The sequence below is a fragment of the Capricornis sumatraensis genome, chromosome 2, assembly GCF_032405125.1.
Source record: "Capricornis sumatraensis isolate serow.1 chromosome 2, serow.2, whole genome shotgun sequence".
NCBI classification, from domain to species: Eukaryota; Metazoa; Chordata; class Mammalia; order Artiodactyla; family Bovidae; genus Capricornis; species Capricornis sumatraensis.
Genome location: NC_091070.1, coordinates 120,145,828 through 120,170,894, shown reverse-complemented (window position 1 = coordinate 120,170,894; position 25,067 = coordinate 120,145,828). Strand labels below are relative to the sequence as shown.

The window sequence follows — 25,067 nt, the reverse complement described above, 5'->3', positions numbered from 1 at the left end:
AATCTACTGGAAGCAGAATATATTTTCTAGAACATTAGTTTCTCAGTTTACTTTTATTCTTGTCTAAAGTTCTGTTATGGTTTGAATTGTGTCCCCTGCCCCTAAAAAGGTATGGTGAAGTCCTAACCCTCCCAGTACCTTATAATGTGACCTTATTTGAAAATATGGTCTTTATAGAGGTTCAGTTCAGTCACTCAGTAGTGTCTGACTCTTTGCGACCCCATGAATCGCAGCACACCAGGCCTCCCTGTCCATCACCAACTCCCGGAGTTCACCCAGACTCACATCCATCGAGTCGGTGATGCCATCCAGCCATCTCATCCTCTGTCATCCACTTCTCCTCCTGCCCCTAATCCCTGCCAGCATCAGAGTCTTTTCCAGTAAGTCAACACTTCGCATGAGGTGGCCAAAGTATTGGAGTTTCAGCTTTAGCATTATTCCTTCCAAAGAACACCCAGGACTGATCTCCTTTAGAATGGACTTGTTGGATCTCCTTGCAGTCTAAGGGACTCTCAAGAGTCTTCTCCAACACCACAGTTGAAAAGCATCAGTTTTTCGGTGCTCAGCTTTTTCACAGTCCAACTCGCGCATCCACACATGACCACTGGAAAAACCATAGCCTTGACTAGATGGACCTTTGTTGGCAAAGTAATGTCTCTGCTTTTCAATATGCTGTCTAGGTTGGTCATACTTTTCCTTCCAAGGAGTAAGCGTCTTGTAATTTCATGGCTGCAGTCACCATCTGCAGTGATTTTGGAGCCCCCCAAAATAAAGTCTGACACTGTTTCCACTGTTCCCCATCTATTTACCATAAAGTGATGGGATCACATGTCATGATCTTAGTTTTCTGAATGTTGAGCTTTAAGCCAACTTTTTCACTCTCCTCTTTCACTTTCATCAAGAGGCTTTTTAGTTCCTCTTCACTTTCTGCCGTAAGGGTGGTGTCATCTGCATATCTGAGGTTATTGATATTTCTGCCGGCAATCTTGATTCCAGCCTGTGCTTCTTCCAGCCCAGTGTTTCTCATATGTACTCTGCATAGAAGTTAAATAAGCAGGGTGACAATATACAGCCTTAACGTACTCCTTTTCCTATTTGGAACCAGTCTGTTGTTCCATGTCCAGTTTTAACTGTTGCTTCCTGACCTGCACATAGGTTTCTCAAGAGGCAGGTCAGGTGGTCTGATATTCCCATCTCCTTCAGAATTTTCCACAGTTTATTGTGATTTACACAGCTAAAGGCTTTGGCATAGTCAATAAAGCAGAAATAGATGTTTTTTGGAACTCTCTTGCTTTTTCGATGATCCAGCGGATGTTGGCAATTTGATCCCTGGTTCTTCTGCCTTTTCTAAAATCAGCTTGAACATCTGGAAGTTCACGGTTCACGTATTGCTGAAGCCTGGCTTGGAGAATTTTGAGCATTACTTTACTAGCGTGTGAGATGAGTGCAATTGTGTGGTAGTTTGAGCATTCTTTGGCATTGCCTTTCTTTGGGATTGGAATGAAAACTGACCTTTTTCAGTCCTGTGGCCACTGCTGAGTTTTCCAAATGTGCTGGCATATTGAGTGCAGCACTTTCACATCATCTTCCAGGATTTGAAATAGCTGAACTGGAATTCCATCACCTCCACTAGCTTTGTTCGTAGTGATGCTTTCTAAAGTCCACTTGACTTCACATTCCAGGATGTCTGGCTCTAGATGAGTGATGACATCATCATGATTATCTGGGTTTTGAAGATCTTTTTTGTACAGTTCTGTGTATTCTTGCCACCTCTTGTTAGTATCTTCTGCTTCTGTTAGGTCCATACCATTTCTGTCCTTTATCGAGCCCATCTTTGCATGAAATGTTCCCTTGGTATCTCTAATTTTCTTGAAGAGATCTCTAGTCTTTCCCATTCTGTTCTTTTCCTCTATTTCTTTGCATTGATCTCTAAGGAAGGCTTTCTTATCTCTTCTTGCTATTCTTTGGAACTCTGCATTCAGATGCTTATTTATATCTTTCCTTTTCTCCTTTGCTTTTCTCTTCTCTTCTTTTTACAGCTATTTGTAAGGTGTCACCAGACAGCCATTTTGCTTTTTTGTATTTCTTTTCCATGGGGATGGTCTTGATTCCTGTCTCCCATACAATGTCACGAACCTCATTCCATAGTTCATCAGGCACTCTATCTATCAGATCTAGGCCCTTAAATCTATTTCTCACTTTCACTGTTTAATCATAAGGGATTTGATTTAGGTCATACCTGAATGGTCTAGTGGTTTTCCCCACTTTCTTCAATTTAAGTCTGAATTTGGCATAAGGAGTTCATGATCTGAGCCACAGTCAGCTCCTGGTCTTGTTTTTGCTGACTGTATAGAGCTTCTCCATCTTTGGCTGCATAGAATATAATCAATCTGATTTCACTGTTGACCATCTGGTGATGTCCATGTGTAGAGTCTTCTCTTGTGTTGTTGGAAGAGGGTGTTTGCTATGACCAGTGCGTTCTCTTGGCAAAACTCTATTAGCCTTTGTCCTGCCTCATTCCATATTCCAAGGCCAAATTTGCCTGTTAACTCAGGTGTTTTATGACTTCCTATGTTTGCATTCCAGTCCCCTATAACGAAAAGGACATCTTTTGTGGGTGTTAGTTCTAAAAGGTCTTGTAGGTGTTCATAGAACTGTTCACCTTCAGCTTCTTCAGCATTACTGGTTGGGGCATAGACTTGGATTACTGTGATATTAAATGGTTTGCCTTGGAAACGAACGGAGATCATTCTGTCGTTTTTGAGATTTCATCTAAGTACTGCATTTCGGACTCTTTTGTTGACCATGATGGCTACTCCATTTCTTCTAAGGGATTCCTGCCCACAGTAGTAGATATAATGTCATCTGAGTTAGATTCACCCATTCCAGTCCATTTTAGTTTGCTGATTCCTAGAATGTCGACGTTCACTCTTGCCATCTCTTGTTTGACCACTTCCAATTTGCCTTGATTCATGGACCTAACATTCCAGGTTCCTATGCAATATTTCTTTTTACAGCATCGGATCTTGCTTCTATCACCAGTCACACCCACAACTGGGTATTGTTTTTGCTTTGGCTCCATCCCTTCATTCTTTCTAGAGTTATTTCTCCACTGATCTCCAGTAGCATATTGGGCACCAACTGACCTGGGGAGTTCCTCTTTCAGTATCCTATCATTTTGCCTTTTCATACTGTTCATGGTGTTCTCAAGGCAAGAATACTGAAGTGGTCCTTCTCCAGTGGACCATTCTGTCCCACCTCTCCACCATGACCCACCTATCTTTGGTAATCAATTATAGAGGTAATCAAATTAAAACTAGGTTGTTAAGGTGGACCCTCCCAATATGACTGGTATCCTTATAAAGAGGGGAAACATGGACAGAGGGAAAATGATACAAAGACACACATGAGAATGCCATTTGAAGGTGGGTTGATGCACCTACAAGCCAAAGGCTGCATGAGGCAACCAGAAGCTAGGAGAGAGCGTGGAATCGTCCCTTCCCTAGACCTTCAGAGGGAGCACAGCCTTGCTGATACCTCGACTTTGGATTTAAAGTCTCCAGACCCATGAGACAATGAGTTTCTGTTGTTCTAAGCCACCTAGTGCACGGTACTTCATGATGGCAGCCTTAATGTTATGGTCTGAATGTTTGGGTTGCCTCACCCTGGGCTGGCCCAATTCATGTGTTGAAATCCTAATGCCCAATATGATGGTATCAGTAGGCAGGGCTTTTGGGAAGTGCTTAAAGTGAAGCCTTCAAGAATGTGATTAGTGTCCTTATAAAAAGATCCAGAGAGATCTCTAGCTCCTTCCACCATGTAAGGACACAGTGAGAAGGTACCAAATATGAACTAGTAAGTGGGCCCACATCAGAAGGTGAACATACTGGCATCCTGATCTTGGGGCTTTCCATTTTAACTCATTTTAACTGTGAGCAATAAATTTCTGTTTTTTACAAGCTACCTGACCTGTGGTATTTTGTTATAGAAGTCCAAATGGATTAAGACACTTAGGAAATGAATACAGGCTCCTTCCAGTGATGATAAACCATGCTACTGGTGAGAGACAATAACACGGTCTATGTTAAAATGGTACAAGTTTAATCCCTAGACTCCAAGACAACAGAGGTGAAGGGTCTGATTCTGTAGAAACTGGTTGTTTCCTACTGTAGCCTAGAAGATTCGTTTAGATACAACAAAGCTAGTTTTGTAATTTATAATGCATACACACCACACACACACACACACACACACACTCATGTACCCACATATTCATTCCTTTCTTCAGTTTTCTGGCATTTCCAAGTTTGTGGTAAAAGTTTCAGTATGAATTTTTCCTCTTGTCTGCAATGGATCAGACATCACACTCGAGCAAGCTTAAGGAGCCCATTCAAATTTTAGGAGAACCAGACACTCATCCTAAGGAGACAGAAAGAATTGCTGATACTCTCACAGGGAGTGTCTCTGTGTTAAAAAAAGTTTGGAAGGTGGAAATGGAGCTCCTGGAATGGAATTCAAAAGACTTATTTAGGAAGGTCCGTGTTAGCAAGTTTTGCCTGATGGGGAGTCAACAGTGGATGACAAGAGCAGGACTGGAGACAACTGCTTCTTCTGGAGGAGGGGCAGCCTTACACAGACTGCTATGGAATTCTTTTATGTTGAACTTTTTTTAGGATCCAGCTTTATAAATAAACCTAAACAAAACAGAAGGAGATGATTATAAGTCAACTGACTTTAACCTGATGAAACTTCTACAAGTAGAAATACGTAAATACACGCAAAGAAAAGCACTTTGATTCATATTGGTAATCTCAGGATATTTGCATACTCTCATTTTTCAGCTAAATTAAGAATCAACTTTTGACTATCACAATACCGTATTAGCAACTCCTGGGTAACCAAGTCGTCTACCTCTTGGTCATTTCATGGTTCTTTACCACTTCCATTAGACATAGTCAAGAAGGTGAAAGGATGTAAAATTACAACTGAGCCATCTGGTACCTTTATGATACTGAAAGGTTTAGTGAGACAGGAAGCACAAACCACAGCCTGGAATGGGGTTTAAATTAACTGTGGATTCAAATTATTCATGATCTTCCTCCTCCTTCTTTTATCCATCATTCCTGCAAAAGCTGATACTTAAGGGAAAAATGAATTTCTTAAACAAGACACAAAAGCATTAACTGTAAAGGAAAAAATTTAATAAGTGTGAATACATTTACATCAAAAACTTCTGTTCATAAAAAGATAACATAGCAAATAAAAGGCAACTTACATATTCTAGGAGATATGTGCAGCTTATATAGTCAACAAAAAGATTAGTTTAATAAAAATATAGATAAAGAATTTCTATACCAATTAAAAAAGTGAGAAAAAACAATAGAGGCTGAACAAATAGGAATTTTGCAGAATGGGAGACAAATATGATTAATAAATATATCAGGAAAATGCAACTTAAGATCACACTGATATACCATTTTACAACCATTTGATTGGCAAAAATCAAGAAGTTTGATTTTATCAATTGCTGGAAAAAATAGAGATCAAGAGAATCTTATCTATTGCTGGTGGGAATGTAATTTGCTACAGCTTGAGAAAATAATCTGGCATTCCTCTGTAAGGCTGAACACTCTTACACCCCACAACCCAGAAATTTCACTCCTAAGTATAGGCCAAGCTCTTGCCCATATATACTAGCAGAAGACATGAATAAGAATGTTCATAGTAGCCCCATTCATAATAGTCAGACTTCCACCATTTAAGGGGGAGATAAATTCATTGTGGTATAGTCACACAATGGAATATTATACTGTAGTAAAGAACAAGCTACAGAACCAACATGTGTGAACTTCAGTTATATGAAGCTGAGTGGGAAAAAAAAAAATCAAATCCCAGAAAGGCACATACAGTACAATCTCTTTTCTACAAAGTTCAAAAACAAACACCTAAACAATATATTACTTAGACACACATATATTCTTAATAAAACTTAACAAAATAAGATATAAAGGAATGAAAACCACAAAATTCAAGATCATACTTACTTCTGAAGGAAAAATAGAAGGATGAGATGGGGAAAAGTAATTAGGTAGGGATATAACATTATTTAGAGTCTGGTTCTTGTTTGATTGAAAATTTCAAGATGTTTGTTATTAAATTAGAAAAAATAAACACATTAGTGAATGAGTAAGTAAAAGATTGCCTTTCATGTCAATACGAATAATGACTGTATATATCCTACATCAAGGATTCTGACTAACCCAAACATGTGAATCTGAGCTCCATTAAAATAAAAAGAAAAAAAAAAAACAGATAAAAAGTATTGGGTATCTAAATTAACTTTTCTAAGTCTGAAGCTACTGAAGATGAGGCTTCCAGGACCCATCACTTGCAAAGACCCTGTGAGAGCTGACAATATACAAAGTTACTGATTACAACAGTATTTGCAAGAGCAAAAGACAGAAAATATCCATGTCCAATATCTCCAACTCCAATCCAGGACCAAAGGGTTCATTCTCATTTGCACTTTTTCCATATCTGGAACTCCTCTGATGTGAGAAACCTGGTTCCCAGCCTGTGCAGATGCTACTCTTTCCCTGTGGGCTTCGACACCCATGCTGCTCCCCATGTGAACTCTACCCTTTCCCTACTTGGACTCTGACATCCTGTGCTGGGCCACTGCCCTGTGCCGACATCCTTTACTCCACTCAGGTTCCTAGACAGCGACAGGCTGTTGTAACCATCCCTCCCCACGGCCCTGCCCTCACCCCTGAACCTACCACGCCCCACCCCGACTCTCCCTCCTAGCCTTAGAAATATTTAAGAAGAAAGGAATGGGTGAAATGGAAGGAAGAAGAAAAAGGGAAGAGAATGGGAAGAACCTCTCTATTTTTTCTGCGCTAATGATAGCACAACTACAGTCACTGTCCTGTATCCTGTATTTTTCGTTCAGTATATAGTAATGACATATAGCTCCGTATCAGACCAAAAGAGTTCCCTTATTCTTATTTGTTGTTTAATTGCTCAGTTGTGTCCGACTCTTTGTGACCCCATGGACTGTAGCCTGCCAGGTTTCTCGGTCCATGGGATTTCCCAGGCAAGAATGCTGGAGTTGCTTGCCATTTCCTTCCACAATAATTTTTTTTTCCCCACACACAATATAGTATATGGATGAACTGTGGTCTCTTTACCTAGTCTCCTATTGATAGACATCTATGTTTGGCCAGTCTTCGGCCAGGTCAAATGACACTGCACGAGCAGCACGAATACTAGAGCTCTAGAGCAACCTTAGGGGCTTCCCAGGTGGCTCAGTGGTAAAGGATCTGCCTGCCAAGCAGGAGATGTGAGTTCAGTCCCTGGGTCAGGAAGATCCCCTAGAGAAGGAAACGGCAACCTATTCCAGGATCCTTGCCCGGAGAATCCCATGGACAGAGGAGCCTGGCAGGGGGTCCGTGGGGTCGCAATTGAGTCAGATAAGACTTAGCAACTAAAGAACAACAGAGCAACCTTACACACGTTGTAATGTTGAACACATGTTAGTACACCTTTGGAATAAAACCCTGAAGATGGGTCACGAGGCTCATGACTATAATTTTGAGAGATACTGGCAAACAATGAATAAGAATAGCTTGTTCTCAGAATTAAGAATTTCTAGGCATGCATGGGTTAAAAAACCAAACCAAACCAAACCAACCCCACCCCTCCCCAAACAAAAACACCCCAAACAGCTGAAACCAAACTTAAAATAGCAAGTGGCAGCTTCTTACCTGTTGCCTCTGAGTATAGAGTCTTCTCATCAACACTTCGAACATCACAGGAAGCAAACAGTTTCCTCCCCTCAACTTTATCAAGTTGGCAATTTATCACAACAACAGAACAAAGAGGGACAGGTCTGCAGAACAAAAAAGGAAAAAAAAATCCGTTTTTATCAGATTTATGTAACACTGAGAGATGATCAAGTGCATGACAGGGGTGGAAATTTATGACATTTGGGTATCAATGGGTACTGACTGTCTTAGATAAACTGCTCCTAAAGTGGGGCTGACATCACTAGCCACTCACACTCCCTTGCTCCCAAGCACAACTGCGCTCAGGTGGCTCTTGGGCATCCAGTCCCAGCCTGCTGTTGTGGGTTATGTTCAAAGAGATCACCAGGGATTCCAGCTCTGTGATGGCAGGGACTGTCCCATCTGAAGGGAGCTGAAATCCTTTAAAGAAATGAAAATAGGACCATGGAATGGTCCTAGTCAGCGTCTCTCATTTTCTCTGTCATAATCAAAATTTCTCACCCAGTCTGCTTTAGAGTAACTGTCACTAGAAAGACACTGAATAACAAATTGCTGGTATTGGCTTAATGTGCTAAGTCAGAGCTGTCCAACAGAACTGTAAGTGATGACAGAAACGATGGGCCACAGCTGAGCTGTCCAACATGGTTGCCAGAGATGGCTACTGAGCATTCAAAATATGGCTATTGTGAATGAGAAAATAAATCTTTAAACTAGTTTAGTTTCAATTCAGTTCAGTCGCTCAGTAGTGTCTGACTCTTTGTGACCCCATGAACTGCAGCATGCCAGACCTCACTGTCCATCACCAACTCCCGGAGTTCACCCAAACCCATGTCCATTGAGTCAGTGATGCCATCCAACCATCTCATCCTCTGTCGTCCTCTTCTCTTCCTGCCCTCAATCTGTCCCAGCATCAAGATCTTTTCAAATGAGTCAGCTCTTCGCATCAGGTAGCCAAAGTATTGGAGTTTCAGCTTCAGCATCAGTCCTTCCAATGAATATTCAGGACCGACTTCCTTTAGGACGGACTGGTTGGATCTCTTTGCAGTCCAAGGGACTCTCAAGAGTCTTCTCCAACACCATAGTTCAAAAGCATCAATTCTTTGGCACTCAACTTTCTTTGTAGTCCAACTCTCACATCCATACATGCCCACTGGAAAAACCATAGCCTTGACTAGATGGACCTTTGTTGGCAAAGTACTGTCACTGCTTTTCAATATGCTCTATAGGTTGGTCATAACTTTCCTTCCAAGGAGTAAGCGTCTTTTAGTTTCAATTAATTTATATTTAAATTTATATAGCTATATGTGTCTACTGGCTATATGTGTCTATAGTCAATTCTGGGAATCTTAGAGAAAGTGCTGTAGTGAAAAACATTATCTCTTTAAAGGTAAAATTTTAGTTAATAGAAACACAAAGTAGAGCAGGGAGATGTGTTTTACGTTCCTGTAGTACCATCATGTGGATGAAGGAACTACTCCATGTGGAAAGGAAATGAACATTCTGATTACCCTTCTGTCCAGTTTTTGCTCCCATTAGCTTTTCCTGAACTTCTTGATGAAAAAACTGAGCTTTGCCAACCCAGTATTTACTAAGACCCAGGGGACATTAGGTGTCCTTGCCTGCTCAGCATCTTCCTTTCCTACTAACATCACTCCTTTCATTTATCCATCTGTTCTACCTCTCACCACTCATCCACACACCAACACTCCCTTTTCTTTGGGGAATCAGCCCCATTTTTAACCCACGTATGTTGACTAGGGTTGACAGCTGACTTTTATCCCCCACACCCCCTGACCACCGCCCCCCCCCCCCAACAGTGACTGGTTGTGCATATGAGCATGAGCTGAGACTATCAACCCTGGAACTTGTGCTGGAGCCCTTGGGGCTGGGTTCTTTTTCTGCTTGAGTTGCTAGGCTTGCAAGATACAAGCCTGCCTGTTAGCTGTGGCACTAAATTGGGAAAGGCTACCCAAGGATGGAGAAGGTTTAAAGGAAAGTGTGGCTGAGACACAGGCACAGATTCCTAATGGCATCATTGAATGCCTGCATCCAGACATATCTGTCTTCTCCACCATGCAAGCCAATACGTTCCTTTTTTCCTTGCACTATTGTGAATTAAGAGGTCTGTCCCTTAGAATGAAAAGTTCCTTGTTTAATAAGAGAGAGTAAGAGAAAGGAGAAATACAAAATAATATAACTGTTTATAGAATATAATTTTCTTAGTGCAACTAATATTTAGGCACAGATAAGCTTGATTGGCATAAAAAACAGGCTTCATATAATTTTATTTATTCAGTTTTATTAGACAACTTACTTAGATGTGTGTTAGAAGCAAAAAGAAAGATAATAGAGATACAAGCAAATTTTAAAAGTAAAAGGGAAAACACACGTATACAACAGAGAGGCTTAAAAAGTTAAATGGTGAATCTGACAAACAGATCAAGAAAACAGAGAGAGCATAAATAAATAAAGCAGAAAAATATCTACTGCTTTATTGACAAGCCAAAGCCTTTGACTGTGTGGATCACAATAAACTGTGGAAAATTCTTAAAGAGATGGGAATGCCAGACCACCTGATGCCTCCTGAGAAATCTGTATGCAGGTCAGGAAGCAACAGTTAGAACTGAACATGGAACAACAGACTGGTTCCAAATTGGGAAAGAAGTACATCAAGGCTGTATATTATCTCCCTGCTTATTTAACTTATACGCAGAATACATCATCAGAAACACTGGGCTGGATGAAGCACAAGCTGAAATCAAGATAGCTGAGAGAAATATCAAAAACCTCAGATATGCAGATGACACCACCCTTATGGCAGAAAGCAAAGAAGAAGTAAAGTGCCTCTTGATGAAAGTGAGAGAGGAGAGTGAAAAAGTTGGCTTAAAGCTCAACATTCAGAAAACTAAGATCATGGCATCTGGTCCCATCACTTCATGGGAAATAGATGGGGGAGACAATGGAAACAGTGAGAGACTTTATTTTGGGCTCCAAAATCACTGCAGATGGTGACTGCAGCCGTGAAATTAAAAGACACTTGCTCCTTGGAACAAAAGATATGACCAACCTAGATAGCATTATTAAAAAGCAGAGACATTACTTTGCCAACAAAGGTCCATCTAGTCAAAGCTATGGTTTTTCCACTGGTCGTATATGGATGTGACTATAAAGAAAGCTGAGTGCTGATGCTTTTGAACTGTGGTGTTGGAGAAGACTCTTGCGAGTCCCTTGGACTGCAAGGAGATCCAACCAGTCCATCCTAAAGGAAATCAGTCCTGAATATTCATTGGAAGGACTGATGCTGAAGCTGAAGGTCCAATATTTTGGCCACCTGATGGGAAGAGCCAATTCATGGGAAAAGATCCTGATGCTGGGAAAGATTGAAGGCAGGAGGAGAAGGGGATGACAGAGGATGAGATGGTTGGACGGCATCACCAACTTGATGGACATGAGTTTGAGTAAGCTCCGGGAGTTGGGGATGGACAGGGAGGCCTGGCGTGCTGCAGTACATGGGGTCGCAAAGAGTCAGACACGACTGACTGACTGAACTCAACTGGCTGAACTGGGACCAAAAAAGACATAACTAAGTACTTAACTGAGGTAAGAAAAATTGAGAACCCTATTAATAATTTCATGTTAATAAATTTAAAAACTCAGATGAAATGGAAAAAGTTGCAAAAAAAAAAGTTATTGAAGTTGACCAAAAAAAAAAAAAAGGGTTAGAAAGCCTGAATAATTGAACAAAGAAGTCATTGAGGCCAGAGGATAGAGAAGCCACACCCAGGAAGGATCCAGGTCTTTGAATCATTTCAGGGGTGGGTCCTTTACTAACTTTCACACATAAGACAATGCAAACAAAAAGTCTATTGATTTAATCAAGCAAAACGTTAAAGGTTATAAATGTACCTAGTGCTATCCCAACTAATTTACTACATTAAAAAAAAAAAGTCTGTATTTTTGACTTCTAGTTTAATGTACAGAGAACTTGGCCTATAATATCTTGATTCTTTACAATATATTGAGATTTAATCTATGGACTAATCCTGACTGTTTTTTGTAAATTTTCCAAGACTGCCTAAGCAGAAAGTATATTTTTCTCTAATTACTGAATATAGGGTTCAACATATGTCCAATAAATCATACTTGTTATTTTGAGGTATTCAAATTTTTTTCTTTTTTTTGTCTGCTTGATTAATTATTGAGAACAGCTTGCTGGAATCTCCCACTATGAAAATAGATTAATTTATTCCTAAGAATCTACTAACTTTAAAGTTATTTTATTATATACATACTGGATTAGAATTGTTACTATCCACTACTGAATTGAATCTCATTATTATGAAGTAGTCTCCTCTATCCCCAATATTAATTTTTGATAATTTATTTTTTTCCATGGCTACTCCACTTTCTTTTGCCTAGCATATTTTCCCTTCCATTTTCTGTGTCATGTTTTAGATATGTCTCATATAAACAGTTTATAGCTTTTTGTATTGTAAAAGTCAATTTTATAATTTCTTTCTTTGAACTGATGGTTTGGTCCATTTATAGTTAGTGTACTTCGTGTTTCATTAAGAGTTATTTCTACCATCTTATTTTGGTATTCTATTTGACTCTAATGATGCTTCCTCTCCCTTTCTTGGATTTCAAAAAATTAAAAATTTCTATTTATTTATATAGTTATTTGGTTTTGACTCTTCTACTGGTTAGGCTTTAACTATATACACTCATTTTTTCATTATTATTTTAATCACTTTTGCCACTGAAAAATACAAAGATTAATTATGTTTACCTATGTTTACCCCATCCCCAAACTACATACTATTTTTTTTAATGTTTTTTAAATTTTATTTATTTATTGGACAAAGCATGTGGGATCTTAGTTCCCCTCCACTGGGAGCTCAAATCTCAAACACTGGACCATCAAGGAAGTCCCCATACTATTTTTGTTCAGTCTTTTAGCTGTCCTTTTTTGAAATCCCCAAAATATAGCCATTATTACTACTTATATATAGATTTTGTGGAGATGTATATTATCAACATATTTATTGATATATTTGCTCATTATTCTTTCTTTCATCCTCCTGTCTGGTGGTATTACTTTTCTTCTTTCTGAAGTATATTCCTTAGAAGTTCCCTAGGTATTGTCCTGTTTGTAAACGTTTCCCATTTTTGTTTAAGTAAAAATGGCTTTATTTTGTCCTCATTTTTGAAGTTTAGTTTTGCCAAGAGCATGATTCTAAGTTACATGTTTCTTTTAGCACTCTGAAGATATTTTATATCTTCTCACATACACTGTTGCTGAAAAGAAGTACACTGTTTCTAAGAGGCAAGACTACTGTTATGAGAATCCTGTCTTTTATCTCTGACTGCTTTTAGATCACTTTGCCTTTAGCATTCTGTAATTTCTGAAGATACAGATTTATTTTTATTTATATTTCTTGATATGACCAACCTAGATAGCATTATTAAAAAGCAGAGACATTACTTTGCCAACAAAGGTCCATCTAGTCAAAGCTATGGTTTTGGTCTTGATATAAGTTGTACTTTCTGTATCTATGGCTCATGATTTTCTTTAGTTCTAGAATATACTCACTCATTATCTCTTCAAATATTAGATCTTTTCCATCACTCTGCTGTCTTCTGGAACTGCAACCACAGCTGCTGCTGCTGCTGCTGCTGCTAAGTCACTTCAGTTGTGTCTGACTCTGTGCGACCCCATAGACAGCAGCCCGCCAGGCTCCCCCGTCCCTGGGATTCTCCAGGCAAGAACACTGGAGTGGGTTGCTGTTTCCTTCTCCAATGCATGAAAGTGAAAAGTGAAAGTGAAGTCGCTCAGTCATGTCCGACCCTCAGCGACCCCATGGGCTACAGCCTACCAGGCTCCTCCGTCTATGGGATTTTCCAGGCAAGAGTACTGGAGTGGGGCGCCACAGCACATTAAGACTTTTCACTTGTCCTCTTAGCTTAACCTCTCTTGTTTTTCACTTCTTTTTCTATTTGCTCTGAATTCAGTTTGATTTTTTCAGTTCTTTATTTCTGTTCACTTTCAGCTGTGTTTAGATAGCCCTTTAATCTATCTGCTGAGATACTTCTGTTTTTAAACAATGATGTTTTCATTTCTATAGGTTTTAGGTTCTGTGGCAAACCTGTTAATTTTTATAGCTTTGTGTTGCTTTCTCTTTGTGATTTCATCTTTTATTTCTTTAAACATCTCATATATAATTATTTTATACTATATATCTAATTATCATGCTATCTTAAGCCCCTGAGGGTCCAAGTCCATTGTTTATTGTTTCTGCTGATTCTCACTTATGGTGGTTTATTTCCCTACATTTTGGCACAGGATCTAGCTGTTCTCAATGAGGAATGTCCTTCAGAATTTCTGGTCTGCTCTGTTGCGTGAATAAGTCTAATCTAGAACTTCCCAACCAATATACCATGAATGGATTATAGAAATGTTGAGACCTTAATCCTTTTGGCTGCCTAGTCAGCCCTACTCATTAGCTTCTTTGTCTAGTTATCTTAATGTACTAAGCACAAGGAAATAAACCAAGTGTGACATTTGGACCAGGAGCTTGAAAAGTATTTGGGATGAATAAGAAGCAGGTTTGCAAGTTCCCCTGGTGTCTCAGTGGTAAAGAATCCACCTGCCAATATAGGAGACATGGGTTCAATTCTGGATATCAGGAAGATCCCACATGTCGTGGAGCAACTCAGCCTGTGCGCCACAACTATTGGGCCAGTGCTTTAGGGCCTGGAAACCACAACTACTGAGCCCGTGTGCCCTAGAACCTGTGCTCAGCAACAAGAGAAGCCACTGTGATGAGAAGCCTGCACACTACAGCTAGAGTGCGGCCCCAGCTCACCACAGCTAGAGGAAAGCCCACACATCAGTGAAGGCCAGAACCAGTATAAAAAGAAGGAAGTAGCTTTGCTTGTTAGAAGCAGAAGGGTAGATTAAGACACCCGAAACTGACACTATAAATTATCTTCAATTAAATTTTAATCCCAGGTGGTTGTCTCTAGCATCCCAGAGGGCCATCAATTGATTAAGCATGTTTTTTTTATTGTTACTATTATTATTATGAATCTAACAACTTCATACAAAATACAGGATCTGATAAATATTAACTTCTAGACTACTTATATAATCTAATGCTTTATTCTGATCTTTAATCATCAGAAGAGAATGGAGGTTGTACATTGTAGTGTCAAGTACCAGACTTAGAAGACTTGAGTTCTAACCCTGGCTGGATTCTCTCTATCCATGTGATTTCAGGTAAAACTTATTTTCAGTACATTTTCCAATTGTGAATAACAAATAAATAACAAATTAACTGATTTATGTGAATAGTTTGTTGGATGAGACAAGGACTAGGTATAAGACCTGCCAGGTTGCGTGTGCTCAACACACAAACACTTGTTGTGCTAAACTGTAATCCAAATAAATACTCTGCTGAACTTGTTTCCAGATGAAACCCCCCTTTTTTTGACAGGTGAGGTTGTACTGTATTCTTCACCTGTATGTAAACATAGAAAAATATTTTAAAAACTGTGAAGCAAGGAAAAACACTAAAAATTTAATTTAAAATATATTATATCTCATGTTAGGAAAGCCATTTCTAGGATCTAATTTTTAGTCATAAATGATATAAAATATTGACTACATGTAAGGATGACAATTTCTCCCAAATTAATCTTTAAAGTCAACATAATTGCTATCAAAATCACATTTTGCTTTTGGGTAGAATTCGACAAATTTATTCTAACTTTAATTTGGTTCACTCAAGTGAGACAGAGAATTGGTTGATGAGACACAGGGTTAAACAAGAGAATGAGGTACAGTGACAATCTGGGTGAGGGGTTAAAAATCTAAGGTACAACTAGGAATAAGAAGAAACTATCTCAACATCATAAAGGCCACATATGAAAAGCCTATCGCTAATACCATACACAATAGTTTAAAGACTGATACTTTTCCTCTAAGATTTGGAAGAAGACAAAGATGTCTACTTTTGCCATTTCTATTTAACAAAGTACTAGAAATCTAGCCTCAGTAGTTAGGCAAGAAAAAGAAAGGAAAGGCAGACAAATCAGAAACGAAGAAGTACATAATCTTTGTTCACAGGTGAAATGGTCTTATCTATAGAAACGCCCAAAGATTCCAAAGAAGAACTGTTAGAACTAATGAACAAATTCAGCAAAGTTGCAGGATATAAAATCAACATAAAAAATCAATTGCATTTTTATACATGAACCATGAACAATCTAAAAAGGAAACTGAGAAAACACTTTCATTAAAAACAACATCAATAAGAATAAAATACTTAGAAATAACCTTAATCAAGGAGACAGAAGACTAAGAAATTAAAGACACAAATAAATGGAAAGACATCTTGTGTTCATTAGTTAGAAGACTCTCTCTCTCTCTCTCTCTCTCTCTCTCTCTATATATATATATATATATATATATATATATATTTATTTATTTAATTGGAGGCTAATTACTTTACAATATTGTGGTGGTTTTTGACATACATTCAATGAATCAGCCATGGGTATACATGTGTTCCCCATCCTGACCTTCCCTCCCACCTTCCTCCCCATCCTATCCCTCAGGGTCATCCCAGTGCACCAGCGCTGAGCACCCTGTCTCATGCATGGAACTTGGACTGGTGATCTTTTTCACATATGATAATACACATGTTTCAATGCTATTCTCTCAAATCATCCCACCCTCGCCTCCTCCCACAGAGCCCAAAAATCTGTTCTTTACATCTGTGTCTCTTTTGCTGTCTCACATATAGGGTCATCGTTACCATCTTTCTAAATTCCATATATATGTGTTAGTATACTGTATTGGTGTTTTTCTTTCTGGCTTACTTCGCTCTGTATAATAGGCTTCAGTCTCATTCACCTCATTAGAACTGATTCAAATGCATTCTTTTTAATAGCTGAATAATATTCCATTGTGTATGTGTATCACAGCTTTCTTATCCATTTTTCTGCCAATGGACATCTAGGTTGCTTCCATGTCCTGGCTATTATAAACAGTGCTGCGATGAACATTGGGGTACACGTGTCTCTTTCAATCCTGGTTTCCTCAGTGTGTATGCCCAGCAGTGGGATTGCTGGGTTGTATGGCAGTTCTATTTCCAGTTTTTTAAGGAATCTCCACACTGTTCTCCATAGTGGCTACACTAGTTTGCATTCCCACCAACAGTGTAAGAGGGTTCCTTTTTCCCCACACCCTCTCCAGCATTTATTGTTTCTAGACTTTTGGATAGCAGCCATTCTGACTGGCGTGAGATGGTACCTCATTGTGGTTTTGATTTGCATTTCTCTGATAATGAAGACTCAATATTTTTAAGATGTCATTACTACCCCAAGCAATCTTCAGATTCCGGGCAATCCCCATTAAAATGTCAATGGCATTTTTCTCCACTGTGTTTTTAAGGTTTTTGAACACCTTTACTATCATTATTCTGAATTCTTTTTCTGGTATTTTGACTATTTCTTCTTCATTTATTTGGACTTTGTGTTTCTACTTTTTCCTTCATTTGTATAGTATTTCTGTGCCTTTTCACTATTTTTTTTGTGTGTGTGTGTTTGAGGTCTCCTTTACCCAGGCTTCAACGCTGAATTCTTCCTTCCTTTTGGTTTCTCCCTTCCTAAGTTTGGTCCAATGCTTTGTGTAAGCTTTGTACAGGGTGAGATTTGTGCTGAGTTTTTTGTTTGTTTGTTTTTCCTCTGCTGGGCAAGGTTGAGTGAGGTGGTGATCCTGTCTACTGATCATTGGGCTTATATTTTTGTTTTGTTTGTTGTTTAGATGAGGCATCCTGCACAGGGTGCTACTGGTGGTTGGGTGATGCTGGGTCTTGTATTTAAGTGGTTTCCTTTGTGTGAGCTTTCACTATTTGATACTCCCTAGGGTTAGTTCTCTGGGAGTCTAGGGTCTTGGAGTCAGTGCTCCCACTCCAAAGGCACAGGGTTTGATCTCTGGTCAGGAATGAAGATTCCACAAGTGGCTTGCTATGGCACTAAGTAAGATTGAAACAAATACCCCAAAATGAGAAAGCAAAGATGCTGCTAAGTCGTTTCAGTCGTGTCTGACTCTGTGTGACCCCATAGACGGCAGCCCACCAGGCTCCCCCGTCCCTGGGATTCTCCAGGCAAGAACACTGGAGTCGGTTGCCATTTCCTTCTCCAATGCATGAAAGTGAAAAGTGCAAGTGCAGTCACTCAGTCGTGTCCAGCTCTTTGCGACCCTACGGACTGCAGCCTACCAGGCTCCTCCATCCATGGAATTTTCCAGGCAAGAGTACTGGAGTCGGGTGCCATCGCCTTCTCCGAAGCAAAGATGAACCCCAGACAAATGGCAGTTACAAAATCAGGCAAATGATAATTAAAATAATGGAGTATACATATATACCCAAAAGCGAAGTCAAAACAGTCCATGAAAATACAGTACAGTTATCTGACCTGGAGAACAAATGAAATAAAAAAATGTATTTACCTGTTAAGAACAAAACTAACTAAAGCACAAACTGGAAGATAAAACTAAAGCAAGGTGCCAAGTGGGGAATAAAGAAATGAAAACAAAACTAACAAATATGTTGAGAGGAAAGGAAAGAAAGGAAAAAATAAGAAAGAATAGACATGTAAAGTTAAACAGAGGTAGATGAAGAAGATTTATATACATTAAAGATTAACTGCAAGGGGAAAAGACTAGTAGGAAAGGCAAACAAAGGAATAAACATAGAAAAAATATAATAGGTTTAAAAAAATTAGAGTTATAAAAGAGAGAGAGAAAAAAAAAAGGAAAACTCCACAGAACTGCAAAAGCCCAACATAGAGACAGAGGTTTATAACAACAATAAAAAGTGTGACTGAATATACACATATACATATACGCCCATCAGTTCAGTTCAGTCACTCAGTCGTGTCCGACTCTTTGTGACCCCATGAATTGCAGCACGCCAGGCCTCCCTGACCATCACGAACTCCCGGTGTTCACTCAAACTCATGTCCATCGAGTCGGTGATGCCATTCAGCCATCTCATCCTCTGTCGTCCCCTTCTCCTCCGGCCCCCAATCCTTCCCAGCATCAGTCTTTTGCAATGAGTCAACTCTTCACAGGAGGTGGCCAAAGTATTGGAGTTTCAGCTTCAGCATCAATCCTTCCAAAGAACATCCAGGACTCATCTCCTTTAGGATGGACTGGTTGGACCTCCTTGCAGTCCAAGGGACTCTCAAGAGTTCTCCAACACCACAGTTGAAAAGCATCAATTCTTCAGCGCTCAGCTTTCTTTATAGTCCAGCTCTCTCATCCATACATGACCACAGGAAAAACCATAGCCGTGACTAGATGGACCTTTGTTGGCAAAGTAATGTCTCTCCTTTTCAATATGCTATCTAGGTTGGTCATAACTTTCCTTCCAAGGAGTAAGCGTCTTGTAATTTCATGGCTGCAATCACCATCTGCAGTGATTTTGGAGCCCCCCAAAATAAAGTCTGAAACTGTTTCCACTGTTACCCCATTTATATCCCATGAAGTGATGGGACCAGATGCCATGATCTTAATTTTCTGAATGTTGAGTTTTAAGCCAACTTTTTCACTCTCCACTTTCACTTTCATCAAGAGGCTTTTTAGATCTTCTTCACTTTCTGCCATAAGGGTGGTGTCATCTGCATATCTGAGGTTATTGATATTTCTCCCAGCAATCTTGATTCCAGCTTGTGCTTCTTCCAGCTCAGCATTTATATACCCATAAGCAAAATCAAAACAGTCTAACAGAAATAAAGTCAGTAGATTGACCCAGTGAACAAAGAAAACCAAAAATTATATCTACCAGTTAAGAACAAAACTAACTATTGCACATCTATTCTTTCTTTTCTTTCTTTCCTTTCCTCTCAACATATTTGTTAGTTTTATTTTCATTGCTTTATTTCCCATTTGGCACCTTACTTTAGTTTTGTTTTCCAGTTTGTGTTTTAGTTTTGTTCTTAATTGGTAGATATAATTTTTGGTTTCCTTTATTCAGATGAACTATGGATGGAGGTTTGTGACATTGTACAGGAGACAGGGATCAAGACCATTCCCAAGAAAAAGAAATGCAAAAAAGCAAAATGGCTGCCTGAGGAGGCCTTACAAATAGCTGTGAAAAGAAGAGAACGGAAAAGCAAAGGAGAAAAGGAAAGATATACCCATTTAAGTGCAGAGTTCCATAGAATAGCAAGGAGAGACAAGAAAGTCTTCCTCAGTGATCAGTGCAAAGAAATAGAGGAAAACAATAGAATGGGAAAGACTAGCGATCTCTTCAAGAAAATTAGACATACCAAAGTAACACTTCATGCAAAGATGGGCTCAGAAGGACAGAAATGGTATGGATCTAACAGAAGCAGAAAATGTCAAAAGAGGTGGTACGAATACAGACCCAGATAACCATGACGGTGTGATCACTCAACTAGGGCCAGACATCCTGGAATGAGATGTCAAGATGTGTTAGGAAGCATCACTACGAACAAAGCTAGTGGAGGTGATGGAATTCCAGTTGAGCTATTTCAAATCCTGAAAGATGATGTTGTGAAAGTGCTGCATTCAATATGCCAGCAAATTTGGAAAACTCAGCAGTGGACACAGGACTAGAAAAGGTCAGTGTTTATTCCAGTCCCAAAGAAAGGCAATGCCAAAGAATGCTCAAACTACCACACAATTGCACTTATCTCACATGCTAGTAAAGTAATGCTCAAAATTCTCCAAGCCAGGCTTCAACAGTACGTGACCCTGAACTTCCAGATGTTCAAGCTAGATTTCAAAAAGGCAGAGGAACCAGAGATCAAACTGCCAACATCCATTGGATTATCAAAAAAGCAAGAGAGTTCCAGAAAAACATCTATTTCTGCTTTATTGACTATGCCAAAGCCTTTGACTGTGTGGATCACCACAAACTATGGAAAATTCTGAAAGAGATGGGAATACCAGACCACCTGACCTGCCTCTTGAGAAATCTGTATGCAGGTCAGGAAGCAACAGTTAGAATTGGACATGCAACTAACTGATTGGTTCCAAATCGGGAAAGGAGTATGTCAAGGCTGTATATTGTCACCCTGCTTATTTAACTTCTATGCAGAGTACATCATGAGAAACGCTGGACTGGAAGAAGCACAAGCTGGAATCAAGATTGCCAGGAGAAATATCAATAACCTCAGATATGCAGATGACACCACCCTTATGGCAGAAAGTGAATAGGACCTAAGAAGCCTCTTGATGAAAGTGAAAGAGGAGAGTGAAAAAGTTGGCTTAAAGCTCAACATTCAGAAAACGAAGATCATGGCATCCAGTCCCATCACTTCATGGGAAATAGATGGGGAAACAGTGGAAACAGTTTCAGACTTAATTTTGGGGGGCTCCAAAATCACTGCAGATGGTGACTGCAGCCATGAAATTAAGAGATGCTTACTCCTTGGAAGAAAAGTTATGACCAACCTAGACAGCATATTAAAAAGCAGAGACATTACTTTGCCAACAAAGGTCCATGTAGTCAAGCCTATGGTTTTTCCTGTGGTCATGTATGGATGTGAGAGCTGGACTATAAAGAAAGCTGAGCGCTGAAGAATTGATGCTTTTCAACTGTGGTGTTGGAGAAGACTCTTGAGAGTCCCTTGGACTGCAAGGAGATCAAACCAGGCAATCTTAAAGGAAATCAGTCCTGAATATTCATTGGAAGGATTGATGTTGAAGCTAAAACTCCAATACTTTGGCCATGTGATGAGAAGAGCTGACTCATTTGAAAAGACCCTGATACTGGGAAGATTGAAGGCAGGAGGCAACGAGGATGACAGAGGATGAGATGGTTGGATGGCATCACCGACTCAATGGACATGAGTTTGAGTAAACTCTGGGAGTTGGTGATGGACAGTGAGGCCTGGCGTGCTGCAGTCCATGGGGTCACAAAGAGCTGGACACGACTGAGTGACTGAACTGAACTTAACTGCAAGGGGAAAAGAACAGTAGGAAAAGGAAACAAAGGAATAAATGTAGAAAAATAGTAATAGGTTTAAAAAATAAAAAATTGAAATTAAAAAAAAAGAGAAAAGAAAAAAAAAAAAAGGAAAACTCCCCAGAACTGCAAAAGCCCCACACAGAGGCAGAGGTTTAAAACAACAATAAAAAATGTGACTGAGGAAAAAAAAGCTCAGAAGCTTAATTAGATTTCATAATGCCAATAAAATTGACAACTATAAAAGGGAGAAAAAATATCCAAAAGAATCTACAGAACAAGTCAAAACATAAGAATAATAAATGTTTTGCTTGAGTCACTGGTGTCAGGGTCCTTTCCCCCTTTGGGAGTCACAGTCCACCTCACCTAGGATGCCCTCCAACACTGTGCTGGTCTTGGGACCTGCTGTAGGGGCAGCTCAGATTCTAATTTGGTCCTACTCCTGTGTGTTCTTGTCTCCAATGTCCACAGCTATCAGAACTAGTGCGTTTTCTTTTGTGGGAGCTCTCAGTGTCCTTTTATATATTTCATAGACACAGAGTCTGCCTAGTTGATTGTGTAGATTTAATCTGCAGCTTGTACATCTGGTGGGAAGGTTTTGGGTCTTCTTCTGTAGCCACACTGCCTCTGGGTTTCAACTGTGGTTTTATTTCCACCTCTACATGTGGGTTGTCCACTGGGGTTTGCTCCTGAGGCTGCCCTGGAGGACTTGGGTTTGCCCCTGTGAGGGCCAGGTGTAAAGATGGTGCAGCTGCTTGGGTCACAGGGGTTCTGGCAGCACCGGATACTCAGGGGAGTTGGCGGCTAGGGCAGCAGGAAATACAGTGCTCTAGAAGGGTATGGCAACCAGTATTGGCCAATATGCTCCAGTATTCTTTGTTGGAGAACCCCCCTGACAGAGAAGCCTGGCAGGCCACAGTCCACAGGGGTGCAAAGAGTTGGACAGGACCAAAGCAACCCTGTGCACATAGATGCAAGACTTTTTTGGTCTGTGGCAGCTCTGCCCCGGTAAGAGTTGAGCATGAAGGTGGTGTAGCTGCTTGGCTTGCGGGGACCCTGGCAGCACCAAGTGTGCAGGGACATGAACTGCCTCCACCATAGGAGTTATGGCACTCTCAGAGTTTTTTTCGAGTCTCTTATAGCTGGCGATCAGAAGGCCTCTTTAGCCAGTCTTTCTCTGTAGCTCCATCCATTCAGGCACTTAGAGTGCTTGCTCCCTTGCCTGGGGCCCTTCTCTGTGGTTCGGCGCATCAGGCACATAGAGGGCCCCCTTGGCTGGGGTCCTACTCTGTAGTTTGGTGTATCAGTCACTTAAAGGAGCACCCAGGGTGGGGTCCTACTCTGGAGTTCAGTGTGTCAGGCGTTTGATGGGCCAGCCTCTCTATTGTTCAGCTGCCAATGCTGACGTATGGGGAGAGAGAGGCGACAGTGATGGCTCCACCTGCCACGTGTGACTCAGCAGTATCGCCTGGCTTCCATGGCTGCCCGGCTTTCCTCCACAGGTATTTCCCACCACAGTCTCCTTCCTCACCTCCCCTTGGTCTCTCCACAGTCAACAGCAGCCCTCGCCCTGGGATTGCTCCACAACTCCAGCTCCCAGCCTCTGCGCCTTCCAGGGGACCTGCATCCCTGTCTGGGGTGCGTATGGTAGTGGCAAGGACTGTCTGATTCTCATTCCATTTAGGCCGCTACAAAGCAGCTGCCTTACTCTCAGCCTTAAACGTTTCTCCTCTGACTCAGACAATTGCCCAAGTGTGGGGATCGGACACCTGCCTCAGTTCTGCCACCCGCCGAGGGCAGGTCCAGTCCTACTTCCCCTAGTTCCTTCATCCTACCAAGTTTTGCGTGGTTCTATATATTCTTTTCTGCTGGTCAAGTACTCCCATCTGCTCTCAGCTGGTGTGCTGCATGCACTTCTGTGTCTGAAGGTGTATTCCTGATGTATCTGTGAGAGAGATGTTCTTCACGTCCACCTGCTTCTCTGCCATCTTGTTCTCTCAATGACATTTTTCGTAGAAAAAGAAAAATCCACCTAAAGTTTACGTGAATCTCAAGGGACTCCAAAGAGCCAAAACAATCTTGAAAAAGAAGGAAAAAGTTGGAAATCTCACACTTCTTGATTTCAAAACACATTATCAGTTCAGTTCAGTCGCTCAGTAGTGTCCGACTCTTTGTGACGCCATGAATCACAGCACACCAGGCCTCCCTGTCCATCGCCAACTCCCAGAGTTCACTCAGACCCACGTCCATCGAGTCAGTGATGCCATCCAGCCATCTCATCCTCTGTCATCCCCTTCTCCTCCTGCCCCCAATCCTTCCCAGCATCAGAGTCTTTTCCAGTGAGTCAACTCTTCGCATGAGGTGGCCAAAGTATTGGAGTTTCAGCTTTAGCATCATTCCTTCCAAAGAAATGCCAGGGCTGATCTCCTTCAGAATGGACTGGCTGGACCTCCTTGCAGTCCAAGGGACTCTCAAGAGTCTTCTCCAACATCACAGTTCAAATGCATCAATTCTTCGGTGCTCAGCCTTCTTCGCAGTCCAACTCTCACATCCATACATGACCACTGGAAAAACCATAGCCTTGACTAGACGGACCTTAGTTGGCAAAGTAAGGTCTCTGCTTTTGAATATACTATCTAGGTTGGTCATAACTTTTCTTCCAAGGAGTAAGAGTCTTTTAATTTCATGGCTGCAGTCACCATCTGCAGTGATTTTGGAGCCCCCCAAAATAAAAGTCTGACACTGTTTCCACTGTTTCCCCATCTATTTCCCATGGAGTGATGGGACCGGATGCCATGATCTTTGTTTTCTGAATGTTGAGGTTTAAGCCAACTTTTTCACTCTCCTCTTTCACTTTCATCAAGAGGCTTTTTAGCTCCTCTTCACTTTCTGCCATAACCATGGTGTCATCTGCATATCTGAGGTTATTGATATTTCTCCTGGCAATCTTGATTCCAGCTTGTGTTTCTTCCAGTCCAGCATTTCTCATGATGTACTCTGCATATAAGTTAAATAAGCAGGGTGACAATATACAGCCTTGATGTACTCCTTTTCCTATATGAAACCAGTCTGTTGTTCCATGTCCAGTTCTAACTGTTGCTTCCTGACCTGCATACAGATTTCTCAACAGGCAGGTCAGGTGGTCTGATATTCCCATCTCTTTCAGAATTTTCCACAGTTTATTGTGATCCACACAGTCAAAGGCTTTGGCATAGTCAATAAGGCAGAAATAGATGTTTTTCTGGAACTCTCTTGCTTTTTCCATGATCCAGCAGAT

At 40.5% G+C, this 25,067-nt stretch overlaps 1 protein-coding gene across 1 annotated transcript in view; it reads right to left on the bottom strand.

Moving 5' to 3' along the window:
- Window positions 1-4,106: 4,106 nt before the first annotated feature.
- The window catches only part of THEM4 (thioesterase superfamily member 4), a 47,579-nt gene continuing 26,618 nt past the window's right edge, over window positions 4,107-25,067 (bottom strand). The window contains exons 5-6 of the mRNA XM_068965441.1: window positions 7,767-7,891; window positions 4,107-4,694 (exon numbers count right to left, since the gene is read on the bottom strand). Coding sequence (XP_068821542.1) covers window positions 4,654-4,694; window positions 7,767-7,891 — 166 coding nt within the window. The 3' untranslated portion in view covers window positions 4,107-4,653. The remainder of the gene's footprint in view (window positions 4,695-7,766; window positions 7,892-25,067) is intronic.